Source organism: Cydia fagiglandana, chromosome 16 (assembly GCF_963556715.1).
Source record: "Cydia fagiglandana chromosome 16, ilCydFagi1.1, whole genome shotgun sequence".
Taxonomy (NCBI): domain Eukaryota; kingdom Metazoa; phylum Arthropoda; class Insecta; order Lepidoptera; family Tortricidae; genus Cydia; species Cydia fagiglandana.
In genome coordinates this window covers 7,204,622-7,226,653 of record NC_085947.1, presented here as the reverse complement: position 1 = coordinate 7,226,653, position 22,032 = coordinate 7,204,622, and the positions used below count along the sequence as shown (strand labels likewise).

The window sequence follows — 22,032 nt, the reverse complement described above, 5'->3', positions numbered from 1 at the left end:
TATTTATTAAATTTCTAATACGCCGTAAGTCCGTATGAAATAAAAGTCCGTATCAAATTTAATTTAATTTTGAAATATCTCTCCTTTGGAGGATCATTCAAAATAAATTCAAATAAATATTTAAACAGACTTAAAAATATTTAGAATCAAGGATTATTTTACCTTATTTATTTTTAAAGACAATTACTATGATTTTTTGATTTTGATTTTACTAAATACCTTATTAACCACCTCTATAACTGAAATATACTCTATTCTCACCTCTATTAATGGAACCCTCTGTAAATGAGACAGAAATTTATTTGTACCTGGCTAACTGAGAGCCTGGGTAAGTGAAAAACCTCTTTAATTGAGACAAATTTGCTCGTCCCTTGAGATCCCACTTATCCAGGTTTCACTGTATATGTACCTATTTATATATTTGTTTTATATAATCTAGTGTAATGACTATTGTGTGGCTGTATTATGTTGGACTATGTGATTATCAATAAATGTTAATTTAAATAACAACTGCTTAGCAACTGGTGGCACCCTGGCTGCTGACATACGTGATTGGCAGTGCGTGTAGGTATTAATGACAGCAGCTTGAATTTGATTGCTTAGTTACCACTGACTTTTTAACCGTTATTGTCATTGTGATCCCATCAAAAACATAAATGTAAAAAAGGAGAGCCAAGTTCAATACAAAAATTATGCTTGGCTGTGGGGTTCGCCGCAAAAAGAATGGAGATTTAAATGAGTGCCAAGTTCTATGCAAAATCCAAATATGTATTTATAGGAACAAAATAACATTATAAACAAGTATTAAACTCTATTTCTTTGCTTTATTGGATACCTATAACAATTGCTGTTATTTAAAAAAAATGCGAGATCTTAAAGCAGGTTAGATTTGACTTGGCCAGTTTTCATTACATCAGTCATTTTATAAAGTTATTCAACATATATATTTTGTAATTCTGATAAAAACTGGCCAAGCCAAATCTAACCTACTTTAAGATCTCACATTTTTTTAAAATAACAGCAATTGTTATAGGTATCCAATAAAGCAAAGAAATAGAGTTTAATACTTGTTTATAATGTTATTTTGTTCCTATAAATACATATTTGGATTTTGCATAGAACTTGGCACTCATTTAAATCTCCATTCTTTTTGCGGCGAACCCCACAGCCAAGCATAATTTTTGTATTGAACTTGGCTCTCCTTTTTTACATTTATGTTTTTGATGGGATATCAATACTTTTTGTAAAGAAAACTAGGCAGGTATTGAGATTTAATGTTTTTTCTTGTGTTTCCGCTGCATGTTTTTTACTTCTGTTCTTTGTATTAATTATGTGGTGCCGCGCGCCGCCAACGACACACCGTTGGCCGGTTGTTTAGCGCGTATTACAGGTTTATTGTATGGGGACCCCCCCTATTTTTTAACTTTTTTTATTTTTAGATTTTTTCCTACGCTTACACACAATTACCGAGCTGGATTCCAAATTTCATCCTTCTAGGTCATCTGGAAGTAGGTTAGGTTTAGGTACTATATGTCAGTCACAATAAAAAAGAAATTTGTATGGGAACCCCCCCTATTTATTAACTTTTTTTTGTTTTTAGATTTTTTCCTACGCTTACACACAATAACCGAGCTGGATTCCAAATTTCATCCTTCTAGGTCATCTGGAAGTAGGTTAGGTTTAGGTACTTATATGTCAGTCACAATAAAAAATGGTTTTTTTGTATGGGGACCCCCCCTATTTTATAACTTTTTTTAATTTTTAGATTTTTTCCTACGCTTTCACATAATAACTGAGCTGGATTCCAAATTTCATCCTTCTAGGTCATCTGGAAGTAGGTTAGGTTTAGGTACTTATATGTCAGTCACAATAAAAAATGGTTTTTTTGTATGGGGACCCCCCCTATTTTATAACTTTTTTTAATTTTTAGATTTTTTCCTACGCTTTCACACAATAACTGAGCTGGATTCCAAATTTCATCCTTCTAGGTCATCTGGAAGTAGGTTAGGTTTAGGTACTATAGGTATGTCAGTCAGTCTTAAAATTTACGACTTTTTGACCTTCATATCTTTATAACCGTTTGAGCTAGCTTCATGAAATTTGGGTTTCTAGATGTCCTTATGGATATAATTAAACACACGTAGTTTTATGTGTTTACGTTAAAGATGTTTTGAGTTATAGAAGGGTCAAAAGTGGCACCAAGTGGTTCGTGTAATATTACACTTGGCGCTGGCTAGCCAGTTCCTTTGCTTGAACTTGGCTTGACACGCTGCCGCGTGTCTAGATTAAATAAGGGTGTATGTGTTAAAGAAAAACTCAGAAGTTAAGGTATTTGTGACGAACTGAAAGCCTACGTGAAAATGACATCTTAGATGTCCTTATTTTTGTGACGATTGAAGTGTATATGTTTTCTTGGACACCTTGCCCGCTCAGGTATATCTGCTGCTGACTGTACCTATCGCTGTATAAGTTAATCCAACATAAGATATGTTTCGTAAAGTACTGGATAACTGTCCAATCTAAAAACCATTTGTATATTTTTTTTTTCATTTCATTATTTGACTGAATGCGTCGGAACTCGGAACATTACACACGCTTGGCCATGCACATTTAATACCTATTTAGTTTTTTCCTACGGTTCTCGATCGCTTGCGTTTTATGAATAATTTCTAGACTTATCCGCGATCGCTCTACAGGCAAAATGTGAGGGCCATTATTATTTAATTTAAAAGTTATAAAACAGCTTCTCGTATTCAATCGCAGTTGTCAATCGTACAGCTTGGCAAAAAAGAGTAGAAATTAAAAAGTGGCAACACTATAGTGTCGTCCCGTTTTCTTATATTAATTGGTTTGAAAGGGACGACACTACAGTGTTGCCACTTTTTAATTTCTACTCTTTTTTGCCAAGCTGTAGTTCTCGATCTCAGAAAACCGTGTCAGTAGTTTAACATAAAAAATAAGTTTCTTTGACCCCATTCAGAATAGGCACGTATGTATAATGAGTACCTACCTATTGTAACTTGTCCATTATAATTATAAACAATGTGTGAATCATGGCGATTGGTAATCGATCGTTTACAAATAAACATATACTTTACATATGTACGTAACTACTGAAGATTACTAGGTCAGGCTGACCAACACACGTATATAGGTATGTAGGTACAGCAGTACACGTACAAATGTGCAAACTGGGTGAAAAAACCGGACAAGTGCCAGTCGGACTCGCCCACCGAGGGTTCCGTGGTTTTTAGTACCTATTTGTTGTTATAGCGGCAACAGAAATACTCTGTGAAAATTTAAACTGTCTAGCTATCACGGTTCATGAGATACAGCCTGGTGACAGACAGAGGAGTCTTAGCACAGAATAATTAATAGTACTATCGTACAGAAAGGAAACTTCCGACAATGAAAAAATCCACGACGGTTAAAACTAGAGATGCAACGGATAGTTGTTTGGCCGGATACCGGATACCGGATATTCGGCCTAAACATCGGCCGGATATCCGGTATCCGGCCGCCGAATATTCGGCCAGCGGAACTATACCTACATTTCGGTTTTTCAGGTGCGCATTTTGCAGGTTTGTCCTGTTTCCTAATAAACGTTCGCGCGGACTCATTTCTAGGTACGAAATGAGTGCGCGTGCAAGTCAGTGGAATGATTAAATTGTTTTAAAATAATAAACATTTACGAATATGACCGTGTCTGTTTCTTAAATCGAATTGGTTTACTCCGAAATCAAGCAATGTTACTATCCGGTATCCGGCCGGATAGTAAAATAATGGCCGGATAGGCCGGATACCGGATAGTAACCGGATATCCGGTGCATCTCTAGTTAAAACGTAGTTGAAAAAGGATAAAATAATTTTAAAACCCCCGACTTAAACAATTTATGCTATAAACTTAATAAAAAAACCAAAAAAATCCGTCGGGGGCTGTCATCGTAACTTGTTATTTGTTTATATTTAAAATAGAGATGGCAGCCCCCGACGGATTTTCTTGGTTTCTTTATCCTGTTATTACCCTTTGGGTATGGAACCCTAAAAACGCATGCAGTTAGCGTAAGTGGATTGTGCCAGTGCTGCCGTAGAGTTAAGCAAGCAGCAAGCAAACTTGCCACTTTTAATAAGTACCTACCTATAGTACCTACTTATATGATGCAAACTTGCCTACCTTCAAAAAAAAAACAAGTCCGAAGTGATCCCATAAGTGTTCCGTGAACAAAGTTTTGTACGGAACACTAAAAATTAAGTGGTTGAGCAAGAAAGGATAGAATACCTAAATGAAACTTTAGCCAACAATTGCCATTGTTCATTACGGTTTCCAGCAAATAATGGATTCTCAAAGCCTATTGTAGTAGGCAGTATATTTAATTTAAATCAAATATTTTGTTTCTAAGGTGTCATTAGAACCAGGTAATCTCAGTCAAACTATGTTGGCCAACTATTTTTCGGTTCAGGAATTTAACTTATTTAAAATACTTAGTCAAAAATTATTTTTAACATTGTGTAAATTAGGAGCGAATTACAGATTTTATACAAAATTTTTAAATGCTGCTAACTTTTATAATAATTAAACAAGACCGAAGTGTTCCCATAAGTGTTCCGTAAACAAAGTTTTGTACGGAACACTAAAAATCGAAAAAAATCAAACGTATTGGCTGTGGTTGATATGTCAGCGCCGTCAGCGGCCGACCGTAAGATCAGGCATATCGTGAAATTCCTAGGCATATCGTGAAACGTGATGAGTCGACGGAGCCCCGAGCGGGGCTCCTATTTCTGGGCAGTTTGCCCTTCGGGCATCTGAAGCAACCTATAGTTCGTTTTTTTTAGCATTAGAAAGAACTCCGCAGAAGCAAGCGTGCAGTTTTTATCAGGCTCTTTAATTGTTAATAATTATTGAATTATCTAATGTAGCATGGTCAATACATATAATTTACTTGAAATTATTACCGCTAAAAGTGCCGGATTTGGAACCATAAGCTTACTTCTGCGAAGTTCTTTCTAATGCTAAAAAAAACGGACTATAACGAACCTATCCTACCTATATATTGGTTTAACGTGACTATCGTCAAAACATTACACAGGAACTTTACGATCTGCCTCTTACGATCGGCCGCCGACAGATATACAACAGATTGTATCAAAATATTTTCAATTATGTTAATATCCAGAGAGGAAAATGAGGACTACGTTTGTATGAAAAGGCGATTTCCCAAGCGCCCACTTTACAACATGAAACCAACATCTATAATATAATAATTGCATTTGTGCAGAAATATAAAACATAGTTAGACTCACCTCATATACGTTTGGATGCCATACTTTCGTTAAAAACCTAATTGAAGGTGGTGAATATGGATAGTCTGTTGGGAATTTCATATGTGCCTGAAACAAAAGAGAAAAATTTTATCATTAGACTGTAAATACTACCCAAAAATGTACCATGGAAGCAAGAAATAAATGAATACTGCATACCTAATTAATTACTTACCTACTGCAAAGACATATGTAACTTCGTATAAGATGAATAAAGTCTAAGGAAAAAACGTGCCTCGGAAATCAAGAAAAATCCTTTCTCGGATAGATGCCGCACACACCTTTAGCCTATACTCGGCTAGATGGCGTGACGACACCGTTTCATATTTAACAATTTTAACACATAGATATCAGTGAATGAACATGGATCAAAATGACATAAAAATAATAAAATCATTTATCCATATATATACATTTTATGGATAATTTTACACGTTTATTTTTGAGTTTTAGTCGTGTGTCGATAGCTGGCAGTAAATTTACTGTGACTACAAAATTTACAATGACAGGACCCCTCTATACTTACTATTCTTTTTGCCTACTGTATGGCGTGTAAAACAATGATTGTGTCGATGGAAATATTCTAAGACCTAAGCATACCTGTATGCTTCGGAAGCTCAGTTGATAGAATGATGGGGCTCTGAGGAGTTTATTTAAATTTTAATTTCATACAAAATACAAGTCAATTTAAATATAGTAGTAGTTGTAGTAAACTGTTTATTGTACAAATTTAAACACATAGGTATTAAAACGTAACATACAATTAGGAAGTGCGAATTACAAAGGCGAACTTATCCCTTTCAGGGATCTCTTCCAGTTAACCTTTGAGTAGTGATAATTATGTCTATAACGGCCGGAAAAAACTGTATAAGTGTGTGTGTACCCTACCATGACCCTACCCTACCGTGAAAAGTTAAAGGTTGCTTTGCTTATATCGTGTGGTAAAGATATGAACCTGTCGGTCCACGAGTAGAATTTGAATTAGGTACCAATATTCATTTTACTCCAACAACAAATAAGTTATCTTTCGATCATAAAATGTCTCCAGCGGCACTGAAGCCAGACCTGCCGCTGTCGTGCCCTTGCGAACGCTTAACCTCCGCTTGTTATCTGGGTCATACAGAGATTTAGGTTCTATTTTGTCTACTCTGTTCCAAAAATTGTATAAGAAATACTATTTCAGTACAAGACATAATTTTTCAAAGCGAATTTGACCGGTAGAAGTTACATATGTACCTACCTATAACTATAACTAGAAATTAGGGCTCCGTATTGTACGCAAGATTTTCAAGATCCAACATTTGTTGAACTTTTTAGCATTAAGATTTGACTCGTCATGTAGGTACATTCATATTACTTATATTTAATTAGGTACAAGTGGTTGGGTGACAATGTCTCTCAGGCTAGCAGTAGGTACTTGTACAGTCACCTGCAATAATATGTTACTCATTGAAGGCCGCAAAAATATGTGACACGCTCTTATGGCTCTACAAATAAGATTGTGTCAGATATTTTTGCGGCCTTCGTTGTGTAACATATTATTGCAGGTGACTGTACCTGTTAGTTGCACATCTCTTTTAATACAGGTAATCAGCTGAGATACAGAATGTGATAGGTACCTAGGTCAGGTAATGTTTTTGTTTCTTCAGTATAATTAGCAAATTGAATATTAAATATATAGTATTGATTGTGATTGACTAATGAAAAGTCACTAACCCTTGTATTTTTTATGAATTGTGGAATTCCCAATTAGGTAATGAAATTTAACAATACTAAACTATTTACTCGTAGGTATTAATTCATTATTTATTAATCTTCAGGGAAGTGCTGGTGGCCTGGCCTAGCGGTAAGAGCGTGCGACTTTCAATCCGGAGGTTGCAAATTGAAACCCCGGTCATACCAATGAGTTTTTCAAGCAAAACATCGTGAGGAAACCAGACTAATCCCAATAAGGCCTAGTTTGGGTTGGAAGGTCAGATAGCAGTCGCTTTCGTAAAAACTAGAGCCTACGCCAATTTTTGGGATTAGTTGTCCAGCGGATCCCAGGCTCCCATAAGCCGTGGCAAAATGCCGGGATATGTCGAGGAAGATGATGATTTATTAATCCTCCGGGTTACTGACACTGAGCAGCATTCAGTAGAATTCAATGATTTGAAAATTTTGGCAGAACTCGCATGAATCCCTTCCCGACTTCCCGAAATAAAGGGTCCTGACTCTTGACAGACAGACGGACCACAGACAAAACATCCTCGAGACTGAGCATAGTCGCGCTACCCCCTCTGCCACGCATACGGTAATTTTACTCCATGTTCGAGTTGAAAGTGTCTTTGTGTGACGTCCGTGTCTTTGAACGGACCAATCACGGCACTGGACTTCGCTCACTTCGTCCCGCGCACCCCCCGCCCCCATTTTTGCATCTTTCATTCATTTTCATTTTTTGTTTCCTTTTCAGGTACGGAATCCGAAAATGATTTATTTTATTATCTTCAAATTATATAAATAAAATTAAACCCCTGTCTATTTATTTATTTATATAGCCTTAAGTCAAAACAAATCAATCATTTAACATGTAGGTAAATTAATATAGGTATGTAAAATGAAGTCTTGAGTTCAGTGTGCCATTGTCATTGGCAAAGGCCTCCAACCCAACTCCGTTCAATATTTAGTTGCCTCTAGGTGTAAAAATATAAGATAACCATATAAAAAAAAAACAATAATGAAAGAATTTGTTGAAAAATCCATAAAAATAATTTGGCATTTCTTTGTTTTAAGATGAGAGAAATTAAAATCATTTGATCATGAACATAAGGCTGATCGTTCGTACAAACAGTAACACTCCTAACTGACCTTATTACAAAAGGCTTAAGGTCCACCAATGTACAGTTGACAGTGTGGGCGATGGTACTGAGTACTGACTAGCAAACAATACCACAATCCACATTGATGTTGAAGACTGTATGGATTTTTAATTAATTAATTTAATTAACAAGTGTCTGTTAGTTAGAAATTAGAATGTTTCCATATTTCTCAAATCTTCAGCCTTAATTAAGTTATAGTTAGTAATAATATAAAAATAAATATTTAATGAACTAACAATATTTGATGAGTAATGTTCATTTTGTAAATACCAGAAAATTCTATCCTGTAATTTGCATATTACTATTCCATTTGCAGATGATGCATATAGGGAAATAGTATAATCCTTGCGGTGCAAATGCAAGCCAGTGCCGGCATTTCTTATTGGTACTAATCCATCACACTAGTGATGGATTAGTACCTCATCAGTGGTAAGGAGAGATGAGAGGATGGAGAACTATCTCATCAGTGGTAAGGAGCAGCTTAAGAACTAGCTTACACGTACTAGCAAAATGTATTATGTATGCGGCACCGCAATATAATACATTCAGTAAAGACACACTAAAAGAAGTCACACCAAAGGACATGGAACTTAAAGATGTCCTTCTGTTCTGCAGGAAAACAAGAAGATTTGAGGAGAATGGTGTGGGAATGCCGCTGGGACAGTAACCTGCAGTTCCAGCTGCAGGGAACTGGGCTGAATGAACGCAACATGTGATCGACAGCCCGCCTACTTCCGGCTGTGCGTCCTTACACTACATCTACATCACTAGTTCTCCCGGACCAGGTGGTATGCATATGAAATAACTGCAGTTGAACACCTAAACAGATACTTTTATAGCTGTAACATTACTTATGGCACCTTGAAGATAAATAGTGAAGTATTTACAGTATGTGCACGTAATGTATATATTACATAGTAAATCATCATTGTTGGGTATACATAGAGGAAAAACTATACAAATAACAAAAAGGTTATCACTATCACAGTAACATGTAGGTATCTTTTATAACTTTATTTTGTTAAATCACCATGTGTGTAGTGTGTGTGGTTTTTATTTTAAAGTTAAATTGTTAGCAGTCACCAATAAACGATAATATTTACAAGAGAAATGTGTAATCACTTCACATCGATCTTAATCAATACAATTAAGCTTTTCTTTGATGATGATAATCATAATGACTTCATTTTTGTAGGTAGGTTTGTAATCTGAAAAATTTTTGGTTATGTATGTTTTGATACTTTTGATTCAGTACCTAAATGAGTAACGTAATGACTGTCCTTTCATATACATATTTTGATTTACTTACGTTTGGATTTGAAATAGGTAAGCAACGTGAATAGGTTTGTATTATAGTTTAGAATTACTGTAACTTACCTTAAAGTAGCCACCTTGATATAGTGTGTCTGGGGGGCCGAATATCGCCACTTCCCACTCAAACAAATTGTCATCTCCACAAAGTTTCACTCTGAACCCTTCCACGGGCTCCTCCTGCAGACTCTTGTACTCTAGGGCTAAAGCCCTAAGGGCAGAACTCGTCGGAACTGTGCTAGACATTGTCTTTTGCTAATTGAATTTTACACTAAAATCACTATCTACTAAAAGAAAAAGACTTTATCGACATAACACTGTGGAACTCTCCTCACGATCCACGTATTCACAAGGCATTTCAACTTGAGTCACAACGACCGATGTAATTTGGTAAACATATCGCCAGCATAGCTACGGATTATTTATGAACACACTTCGAAACGCCAAAACTGAAAACATAACGTAGTAATTATGTAGCAGCAATAAACGTTTGAAAAATGCACTATAGGTCCAAACTACGCGGCGTGCGATTCAACAATGAGATTAAAGAAATTGTTCGCTGCTATTCTGCCCAAACAATCGCAATTCCAAGGAAATCGGCTGCGTGCTAGTACAGCTGCTGCCTGAGTTGCCCGACCGAATATTGTGGAACAGCTGTTATTTCCGTGCTTGCTAGATTGCGCAGCGGCGTGACGCACACAGCTATTGACTTGAAGACATGTAGCGCCATCTAGTAATGTATTTAACCTTCATTAAGTATATAGGATACTAGTACATCGATAATTTCATAGATGGCATTAATATTAAAATTTAGTGGTCGTCCGTTGGTATTGTAGTACTGACAGTTTTGCATAGATGGCGTTTATATCAAAGAGTCATTCAAGTTTTTCAGTTTGTACATAGATGGCGCTTTTTTCAATTGTCTAAAACTTACAAGTGGTTCTACAGATGGCGCTGGCAGTTTCCTAACCGGTCTAGCACAACACCACTAAACTTAAATAACCGCACAGCACAGATTCCAAGTTTTTCAGTTCACGAGACATGCATTTTGTTGTCATCAGTTAAATTACTGTACAGTCGCCATCATATATATCGGAGCGGCCAAGGTGTTCACAATATCTGAACACGCACTCTAGCGCCCTAACAATAGAGGCGTGTTCAGATATTTATGAGCACCCTGACCGCTCCGATATATCTGATGGCGACTGTACCTAAGGTTGGTATTCCACCTGTCCAATATCTTGGTCCAATGTGAGATGCAAATTTGCAAATACACAATGGACAAAGAAATTGGTGGTGGAATACCACCCTTTTGCTCGTTTCTTGTCCAAGTATAATTTGATAGAAAATGTATAGATGGTCAAGCAAATCTTGTCAGTAGAAAAAGGCGCGAAATTCAAATTTTCTATGGAACGATATCCCTTCGCGCCTACATTTTTTAAATTTGCCGCCTTTTTCTACTGACAAGATCTGCTTGACCAAGTTATATTTGTTTATTAAACTATTAATCGTAAATATCTCTAAATTCTAACTGCGCCGATTTGTGTTTTCTAGTAAATTACTTACCTACTTTTACATAATTATTATATCCTTTCTTATTTTTGCCTACTTTTAATTAAGGTTACCTTCTTACCTTCCTTATCAAGACAACCTACGCCAAAGGTGGCGTCCAAAAAACCGGTACCACCAACAGGAATTCAGGTTCGCCCGCACTGCCGTGCCGCAGGCAAGTTGCACCACATTGTGTAATTTTAATAATTCCTCCTGCCAACGGCTTTGTGATAACACCAAAAAGTGTGACCGAGAATAACATTTTGAATTGAATTACAATACAATCACTACGATATGTATTTTCATCGCGACAAAAGATTCTGGCAAGGTACTTTGCATAAAATAAAGATATTATATAACTCCGTATACTCTCTGCATAACTATGCAGTAAGAACGAATATAAAGGTCATACACTTGTCCTTATAAACTCCAAACTTCATGTAGCACTTGGCATGAAAACTTAGCGTGGTCCGAGTAGGGTCCGACTCTATGCTAAGCGAGACACGGTTATTGCTCAGTTTTACACCTAAGCGACCTAAGTCTCATAATAATATAACTTTTTTTTTTTATTATTATGAATGGGCTTACTCATGCCCACAGACTAGCCGAGGCGTAGACGTGGCTTACGATGGAGCTAACTATTATATTCTACATTTTATTATTGGTTACTGATTGGAAGCCACGGTACGCCATAGACGGAGCAGGCCGGAGTTCAGGCAGACCGAAATGGAGATGGCGGGACATGGTAGGAAAATGCCGATGATAGGGTCGAGGGAGAAAACGAGGGGATACCAAATTGGGATAGCAGCAGTGAGATACCAAAGTAGCCTAATAAAAAAAACCGGGCAAGTGCGAGTCGGACTCGCGCACGAAGGGTTCCGTACCATAATGCAAAAAAAAAAACAAAAAAAAGCAAAAAAAAAACGGTCACCCATCCAAGTACTGACCACTTCCGACGTTGCTTAACTTTGGTCAAAAATCACGTTTGTTGTATGGGAGCCCCATTTAAATTTTTATTTTATTCTGTTTTTAGTATTTGTTGTTATAGCGGCAACAGAAATACATCATCTGTGAAAATTTCAACTGTCTAGCTATCACAGTTCGTGAGATACAGCCTGGTGACAGACGGACGGACGGACGGACGGACGGACAGCGAAGTCTTAGTAATAGGGTCCCGTTTTACCCTTTGGGTACGGCACCCTAACGCTACGTCTTACGTAGGCGAACAACGCGCGAACGCGGCGCGGCGCGGCGCGGCGAAAGCGGCCGCCGCCGCGCCGCGCCGCGCCGCGCCGCCTGACATTCGCGTGCAAATCGCGCCGCACCGCGTTCGCAACGAGATCGCTTACGTAGGACACTTCTATGGGCATCAAAGGATTGATTTCGCCGCGCCGCGCCGCGCCGCGTTCGCGCGTTGTTCGCCTACGTAAGACGTAGCGTAAAAACCGGACAAGTGCGAATCGGACTCGCCCACCGAGGGTTCCGTACTTTTTAGTATTTGTTGTTATAGCGGCAACAGAAATACATCATCTGTGAAAATTTCAACTGTCTATCACGGTTCGTGAGATACAGCCTGGTGACAGACGGACGGACGGACGGACAGCGGAGTCTTAGTAAATAGAGTCCAGTTTTACCCTTCGGGTACGGAACCCTAAAAACTACATTAGTGAATCTTCCAAAGGCACTGGTTTAGCAGGTTTAGCATCATATGAAGGGGTACCTAGCTAATTATAAGTTAAAGTATATTTATTTTGTTGTAATGTTCCCTTGTTCTCAATGAGAACTTCTCATTATCAGTATTCTGAGGCCTAGCATCTTTTGAAGTAATGATTGTATCCGATTAACAGGTCCAGCATAAAGTCAACATTTTCTCAATTTAAATGTACCTACCTATACCAGTGGGTAGGTACCACAGACAATCCCAATCTGTAATGGAGTTAACGGCGCATGATAAATCGACTTATTTGCGCGGGCAGACAATAACCGTCATTTCAAAACGGCTTTCTTCTCTCCAAATTCAAATGCGTTTACGTCGATCTGTCGTCTCCCGCGCAGGCGGTGGGCGCATGATTCAAAAGCCGCTCGCCCACCCATCCGCCTTGTATGGGCTGGCGAGTTGCGCGACCCACGGAGTCACATTGCCTTCGGTTTAATGTTTTTGCAATCAAGTTTTACTGTACTTAAGAAGTAAACTAAAACCCTTTATACCTAGGTAGGTATGTCATATTTGCATGAGACAGATATTCGAGCATGGTCATTATAATGTAATGATAACGAGTTGACCTAACCATAGAGCTGGGTTGAGGCGAGGAAATTTACAGTTCAACTGTGATTAAATTGGCACCTTCCTAAATTAGACTTTAAAGTAATAGTCAAATTCATAATTCTGGTGACAAATCGAGTCCTAAATATTTACAAATGTAGAATCAGACCAAGGCTTGTTATTTAAAGAGTGAATTGCTAAAAAATGTACATAAGTTAAGCACTTAATTTAAGTTAATTGATCCCATTGTGTTACCACTATTAAGCCATTTCTATTTAAGTTAGACGCATGAAAGTCTGTGAGCGTATCCTATAGACTTATATGTGTTACGAATTAAGCAGAATAAATTATATAATTAAAAGCCTAATTAAAAGGCTGGCCCAGCAAAAAGAAGAGTGGCGATTACTCCACCGACAAGAGCATAGCTCTTAAATAGTGATGATGAAATTATATAATACAATACAATTTACATATAGTTAATTTTCGTAGCACAAATGAATCAATTAAGTTAAAACTAATCAAGTAATCACAACGTCTTAACTGCGCTTAATTACGTACAATTTTTTTGCAATTCATTCTTAAACGTCCTAATTTCATAGAAGTTTGAAGTTGCATTAGCACATTCTCTGCTATCAAATTTTAAATCACTGCCGAGCTAGTTAGCTAGGTCTGACTTTAATCCACTTGTACATCACCTGCTATGTATTTCGCACGTAGACAAATAAGTGTTGGTATAATTTCTCAATTACACTACAGGCCACTTAAATACGTCATTAACTTACTTGTTTGAGACTTTAGTTCCCTGACGGAGGGTGCTTACATTACAAGTCGCAGTTGGCTGCGTTTTTTGGATTGCAATCTCAGAAGTGAACGAATTGCCTGAATAAAGCGGGGAGGGCTTAGGAGTCGTTAAACACATTCATTGACGCCTCAATGTAATATTGTATTAAAATGATCGTTGATCTGCTGGATGTCCAATTGTCCAAGGTACCTTTGCGGGAGCCATATGGGCCACGTCTACGCCTCGGCTAGTCTGTGGCCATGAGTAAGCCCATTCATAAAAAAAAAAAATGGAGCCAAAAAAGTTCGAACGAATTTCCCGTCGATTCAGAAAACTATTGGGTTCACTTAGTAACCTAAGGGTTAGTAGTAGGTTGGGTAGCACTTTTGGGTTGGAGGCACAATTGAGTGTGTTTGGTGCTGATAAGGTAAAACTATGGAGTCATTATGGATAAAGATACACGAAATATTTGACGTAGGTATATTAAAGTTCGAATCGGGCTGATTGTTTTTAGATTACGTATATCTATAACAGGTAAATATTGAACTCTACGCACACTTAAACAGGCAAAAGAAGTGGTCATTTGTTTTTTACTTCAAAAAAATCAGGTTAATTGCAAGCTTTGCAAGTCACGTAGCCACTGTCACAGGATGAAATGTATTGACAACGAGGTCGCCTTGCACCAAAGTTGTATGCAAATGTGCATCGACCACTCGTAGGGTCCAGGCCACAGAAAGACATTGAAATAGATGCCGCATATTTAATACCATACGAAACGACAAAGCCAAGCGTTACCATTTTAGTGAGAAAGTTATTGACCGGGCGTTAGCGAAGCTTGGGCAAAAATGCTTTCATAGGTATGTCCTCTACGGAATTTCGAGAAATTTTGCGAGCAGGTTTGGTAGTACGCAAAGGTAGAACAAATCACGACGATCAGTGGTTTGAAAAACTTGAGGAGCGTCGTCTAAAGAGACAACAACCGGCACCTCCAGCCAAAGCCAAATTTACTTGTGATCGTTGCGGGAAGTAGTGCAGAGCCCGCATCGGTTTGTTCAGTCACAAGAAAAGATGCGACTCTCGAAATACACAGCAGCTGTAATAAACATCTGAAGAAGATAAAGGCCAAGAACCTAACTTCACCTTAAATGTGCATTTTATAGATGTTAATAATTAATAACGTAATAACTTTTTTTAATAACAAAACTTCCGTGAGACAATATATACAATGTCAAAAATAGTGGTATATACAAACGTCAATAAAACTAACAAAAAATAAAATAAAAATAAAAATACAAATGTCAAAAAATATTACTAGATTCATTTTACATTAAATTTACAATAAAATTCTTTCACCGTGTAAAAAGCCTGGTCAATCAAAAAATCTTTTAACTTTTTAACAAATAGCTCATAAGAAGCCGCCTCTTTTATTTCACGGCTCAGGCTGTTATAAATTTTAATGCCAACTACCCCCAGCGAGTTGGATGATTTTACGAGCCTGACAAGGACAGATTTAATATCGCGATCAGTTTGCCTTTGATCAGGTCGACGCGTAACAAAATCACTCTTGTGCTTAAACATATATTTTGCTACCTCAAAAATGTATAAACAGGGCACTGTTAGAATTTTTAATTCCCGGAAATACTCTTTAGTTGGAGTGAATGGCGGCATTCTAACAGCCCTCTTCTGCAGTATGAAAACTCTATCCCTGTCACATTAAATATATTAGCACATAGACACAGACATATTAAATATATTAGCAGTAAGCATCCCGAATAAAATAAAATAAAATAAATAAAATATTAAGAACGGGTCACTCACTTATTTTAACTATTACCTACCTACTCACGTAATTTTTACGTAGTTTTTCGACTTAAAATACGTGAACTTGGCTCTCATTTCACATTTTGTGTCTTAGGTACAATGTTAAGCAGAGGTACTGAAAAAACCGGACAAGTGCGGTGCGAGTCGGACTCGCCCACCGAGGGTTCCGTACTTTTTAGTATTTGTTGTTATAGCGGTAACAGAAATATACATGGTACCTATTTGATAAAATTTCTTAAATTTCAACTGTCTAGCAATTACGGTTCATGAGATACAACCTGGTGACAGACAGACGGACCTCGGAGTCTTAGTAATAGGGTCCCGTTTTTACCCTTTGGGTACGGAACCCTAAAAAATCTAGCTATTCCTACGTCACGTACAATAAATTGGAGTCAAATCTTTTAAATATAATATTTATTTTAAATTATAGTTTTAATTTAAACGTTTACTTTTTTATCATTTCGTATAGTAAATAACAAAAAAAAAACTAACAGTAAAACCTTTACAACATTGTAGATGCACTTTTACTGCCACAATGACCAGGATATGTATAATATGATGCTCAATCGCGTAAGTAATACGCCAATGCGTTTTATAAAAAAACCGGGCAAGTGCGAGTCGGACTCGCGCACGAAGGGTTCCGTACCATAATGCAAAAAAAAAACAAAAAAAGCAAAATGAAAACGGTCACCCATCCAAGTACTGACCCCTCCCGACGTTGCTTAACTTTGGTCAAAAATCACGTTTGTTGTATGGGAGCCCCATTTAAATCTTTATTTTATTCTGTTTTTAGTATTTGTTGTTATAGCGGCAACAGAAATACATCATCTGTGAAAATTTCAACTGTCTAGCTATCACGGTTCGTGAGATACAGCCTGGTGACAGACGGACGGACGGACAGCGAAGTCTTAGTAATAGGGTCCCGTTTTACCCTTTGGGTACGGAACCCTAAAAACATTGTGTATTATTATCATGTTTGTAAACATTTATGCATTATGTGTAAGTATAATTAGATTAATTAGGCATCTGAAACGTTTCTGTTTTTTTTTAATAATGTATAAAGAAATACGAAGAAAAACAGTGTGTCATGGGCGTGGAACGTGTTTACCGAAGTTATTTCAGAAAATAATGAATAAAACCACCCACGTAATTCTACGTCGTTCGATGACAAACAGCTTTTAAGTTTAACTGCATGATTGCATCAATGTTTTCTAGTACAAGCCATGATTAAGACGTGTTTATCGCGGTTCATTTACACCATTTTTGGTCCGAATCCAACGAGATGTAAGCGCTTACGTGTCTCGAAGGTTAGTGGGCGACGTCAAGGTGTGGGGGGCTGCGGCGCCGGCGACCGGCGGCGGCGTCGCACGCGCAGAATCCGCGGCACAGTCGCGAGGAGCGCGCGCACCGCACCACGCGGCAACGAACACGAACGACCCGCGAGACATAACACACGGCAATTGTTTGACTAATATGTGATTTTATATAAGACTATTTAAAAATATTTAATCGTAATATAAGGATCTCGTTTACAGTTTTACTATAAGTTATTAATCGTTTATTTATTGAAAGTGGGACCAAAATGACGATAAAAAATAAAAAGACGAAGACTAAATCTAAGACGTCCGAGGCGTCGACCAGTGCGAGTAGTGTGCAGAAGTCCAGCTCCAGTACGTCCACGACCGTGCAGCAGAGCAGCAACACTCTGCAGAAGGTGTCGTCCGGCAAGAAAGTGCGCTACATCCAGGTGAAGGTGGAAGAAGAAGATCCTCTCATGATCACGGACATCTCGGACAACATGTCGCACACCGGCTCTACCGTGTCCGAAGCTTACAACAGCCATCCTCACTACATAATCGCCGAAGCACCTTCCATAACTGATTTATCCCAGCTGTCTCAATCCCGCCAAGATCACCATGTCAGCGACATGGTACAGTCGACCACTGGCGAGTTTGTATCGAGCTCCCTGCAACAGTCCTCGACTTCGCATCAGCATAGCTCGACCAATGAAACATTCCAATCGTCCTCCACATCTGTGCAGCGTTCAGGATCTAGTCACAGCCGCAGTCAACTTGAAAGCAGTATCGACGCTACTGGCAGTCAGACTCTTAATACCGGTTTTATTGATAACTCGGTTCGTGACAATTCTGGCGTGAATGCGAAATTTTTGTCAAGATCTCAAGGCGCTAATTCTACTAATTCGTTCCTCGAGATGGAACGTCAAGAACTTACGTCACAGTCTAACGCACAAACTAGTGCTACTACGGAAGCTACGACGACTAGTTCAACTCATCAATCATCGCAACAGCATCAAAAATCAGACCAGCATCACAAAAATATAACTGGCGATAAGATAACTGGCCAGAACTTTTCTCCTAAAGGTAAAAACATGCCAACTGTACAATCGGATTCCTCTAATTTTTATGGAGGTGAAGGTACTCTCGACAAGAACGTCAATTCAAAACAGTACAGCAGCACGTCACATACCAGTGAGGCTAAAAGTAGCAATGTGACTAAATCATCGTCATCGTCTCATGTCGTGGAAATTGTTGACGGTAAAGAACGCATTATCGACAGTTCGAGCAGGGAATGGGGAGATGCCCAAGAGAAAGCCACCAGTGAAGCCTACGCTAGTGTAAGTGGCACTGGCATTAAGCCTCAATCCGTGCACAGTGTGCAAAATTACGACATGAAGTCTAAATATGATACTGGGAAACCAGGCCAGAAACCTTCCAGTCAGATGACCATTAAAGAAGATTCGAAGCTTGTTAAAGACGGAAACCAGATTACCACTCATTCAAGTGAGATTTCCGAAAAAGATAATGTTAAACAGCGGCAAATTAGTTCTACACAAGAGCAGTTGCTATCTACTGATAAACAATATAATGCTTCAACTTCAGACACTTCAAAACATATTACAGATCAACAGAGCAAAATGACAACATCTGACACTTCAAAGCATGTCCTTGATCAACAGAAGCATACAACTGTATCAGACACAACTAGCCACAAAGTAAGCGAACAGCGTAGCACGTCAACTTCTGATACTACCAACATTCAGAGGAGCAGCAATGTTGTTGAAAACATCAACAAAACGAATGAAACTGCTAATGAGAGGAGAAAGAACTTAAATCAAACCGATTCGTCCAACTTTTATGGCTACGATTCAACTATTCAAAACGAATTGCAAAAAGTTGGCAATATTCTGAATGTAGGAAATGTCGACAATCTTAATTTTTCAACTAAAATTATGAAGAGTAACACAAGCAGTGCACAACAAGCATCAACATCTTCATACAACATTGAAATAGTCGATGGAAAGGAAACAGTTGTCGACAGTTCTCACCGAGAATGGGGCGACAGCAAGGATCATTCCACGTATGAAAAGAGTCACAATATTAGTGGCACCGGAATTAAACCAGAACACGAGTACCGTCGTCACGTGCTCGATAAAGAATCTCATTATGATACAGGGAAAAAAGGAGTCCCCACTAGTTCTACTCAAATTACAGAAGAATCGCTTTTGGTTAAAGATGGCCAGGAAATAGCCTCAACAAGCAATACTTATATAGGCGATTTCACTAAGAAAAGGGCATTAACGGAGCACACTGACACTGAAGATATTCTGAATAAGCGAATCCAGGATACTACTGACAAGTCTAATATTACTGATTCCACTACCTATCAATCGACAACAACCGATACCCAGTCTTCAAATGTAAACATTAAAGATACGACTGATTTTGTAAACATTGAAAAGCAAAATTTGACTAAAGAAACTAGCTCAACGTCTCAAACTAAGGATACGTTGACCACTTATGAGCAAAGTACTGGGACTTGGAACGGAAAGTTTGTCTATGAAACCGATGACGACAGGCCAAAAAGACCAAAAGAAATGTCACCTTTTGGTAGACCAGAACCTAGGCACCACCTTAAGCGTCAAGATACTGAAGAAAATATAATTTTGTCTTCAAGAGATATCAAGGATTTCACATCCATAACTGACTTAAGAAAGATCATTGAATCATCACAATCTAAGAAAGACATAACAGTCAGTGATAAGAGCATTATTATCAAACGAAACATAGATGACAGAGTCTTGAAGGACATTCTTGAAACTGTCAAGAAATATCCATTCAAAAGAATCGAGAAAGTGACTTTTGGAACAAAAATCAATGAAGACGTTAAGGATCTTTACGAAGGAATAGACACCGAGGAGCAAACAACAGTCATTAACACCAGCAATACTGATGTGATTAAGAAATCATTCCAAGTGGAGAAGAATAGAAGTCAGGTCGAGGTTATCAGATACGTTAATGAAAACGGTATCAAAACAAGGATAGTCACTTACGAGGATGCGAAAGAAGATGATAAAGTGAAAACAAACGTATACGTGGACAATACTTCGTCGTTAGACGTCAAAAACTTGGTAAGTGTTGAGCAAAGCCTGGACATAGTTAATTGAACAGTGATGTTTGTGGATGATCTTTATATATCATTTATTTTTCTTTTCCTTTAGAGCGACGTTCGTACGACGAAAGACGTATTGCGCGAATACGACGTGGTAGACCACGCCATCACCGAAGACGTGACCACCGTCCGCTCTGTTTACGACGAGAAGATCAACAAGAAAACAGTGCGAGACGACAGGACCACCGTAGACGAGACGGTCATCATCGAGGAGACCAGGCCTCGCGGTCCCAAGAAACCTGAGAAGACCGTCGTTAAGGAGCAGTGTATCTGCGAAATCTGCACTTGTGGGTGAGTACTAAACTATATCTGTCATTCCTCTATTATATTGTACATTAAGACCCGCTTAAGAAGATTCTGAAGGGAACTCGCCAAATAGGAAAATCGATGACCACTAGTTGACCAGTGTAATGATGTACTTATTAGGCGGTATTACACGTGATGGTCTCAAGCGGGTTTTAATGTAATTATTTGTTTTTCTAAACGTCGTTAAATGCATTGTGTTCAACATCACACTTTTTAGCGATTATGCCTCGGTAAATTCGCGTTAAAAGTCTGTTATTACGTGAAATTGTATCGTCAATACCGATAGGCCGCTTTGAACGGTGTTTTGGTTTTGTAGAGTGACCGTGAGCTAATCGAGCTCATTGTGTGTCGTGGTCACCGCGGGTCATCCCGACACAAATAAACACGCGAATTCAACTAAACAAATTAAAACAATCAAACAATAAAACATCCAACTGTTAGATAGTAACGGACAAAATATTAAATTGTCTTTAAATGTTTCAATTTGCAACCGCTTGCGAAACCGTGACGTGAATAAGATGATTGAATTTAAATTCGTGACACACAATGATTTCATTTCTATATTCAGTAGTTACATTCGTCGTTTACACAGCACTATTCATCGACATATACATAAACGCTAAATAAAAAGCGTTTTACATGCTTACCTTCATAGAGAGAGAATTATAATTGCATTCTTCGGTCACATAATAATACTATATAATTGCATTCTTATATTCTATGATCTGCTCTGCATTCTATGTTTGCTGTGAGATACATACTATGATAGTATTATCATCAAGGCAATGATGATAGCCTGATAGATAAGAGATCCTAGTCTATTTTTGATAAAAAAAATGCACATTTAACTGTTGATGTTAAACACTGTGGCCGTGCATATTGTGCCAAGTAAAAAGAGGCTTATGTCAGAAAATTCTTTCTCGCCGAGTCATCACAGCATGGTCGGTAATTAAGTACATAATTTAACTTTCATTACACCTACGGGCCGTACCGTCTATTAAAACCGTAGTTGCTACTGTGTAAAGTGATAACGATTACATTAGTAAAATAAATGATTCGTTAGCATCTGTTGGTAAACTACAAATAGGTAAAGGCTCAACGGTTTAAAAATTATACGCTCTTAATTTGTTTTGATACCTACTAGGTTTCCATCCTCGCTATGACTACCAAATTTGGATGGTTTCCAGAAACCCCTGAGCTTGTTGGTATTTAACCAGTTTCAATATAACTTCGGAACAATGCATTGGGTGTCATTTTGTATGTTAAAGTTTACGCTATTATGCAGGTTATATTAACATATTTACGCAAACGAGGTTGCCAGAGCCTCATAACGTTTTCATAACATTCGTCGT

General features: G+C 38.0%; 2 protein-coding genes across 7 annotated transcripts in view; one reads left to right on the top strand and one right to left on the bottom strand.

Moving 5' to 3' along the window:
- LOC134671878 (ubiquitin-conjugating enzyme E2 R2) overlaps positions 1-10,129 on the bottom strand; it is a 48,477-nt gene extending 38,348 nt beyond the window's left edge. Inside the window, exons 1-2 of the mRNA XM_063529737.1 lie at positions 9,555-10,129; positions 5,302-5,388 (exon numbers count right to left, since the gene is read on the bottom strand). Coding sequence (XP_063385807.1) covers positions 5,302-5,388; positions 9,555-9,734 — 267 coding nt within the window. The 5' untranslated portion in view covers positions 9,735-10,129. The remainder of the gene's footprint in view (positions 1-5,301; positions 5,389-9,554) is intronic.
- Positions 10,130-17,290: 7,161 nt separating this feature from the next.
- Positions 17,291-22,032, top strand: part of LOC134671825 (titin) — a 46,730-nt gene continuing 41,988 nt past the window's right edge. For 3 of the 6 annotated variants that reach the window (XM_063529654.1, XM_063529655.1, XM_063529653.1), the window contains exons 1-2: positions 17,291-20,333; positions 20,424-20,665. In XM_063529654.1, the coding sequence (XP_063385724.1) occupies positions 17,487-20,333; positions 20,424-20,665 (3,089 nt within the window). In that variant the 5' untranslated portion in view covers positions 17,291-17,486. The remainder of the gene's footprint in view (positions 20,334-20,423; positions 20,666-22,032) is intronic. The other 3 variants (XM_063529656.1, XM_063529657.1, XM_063529658.1) reach the window with 2 other exon arrangements.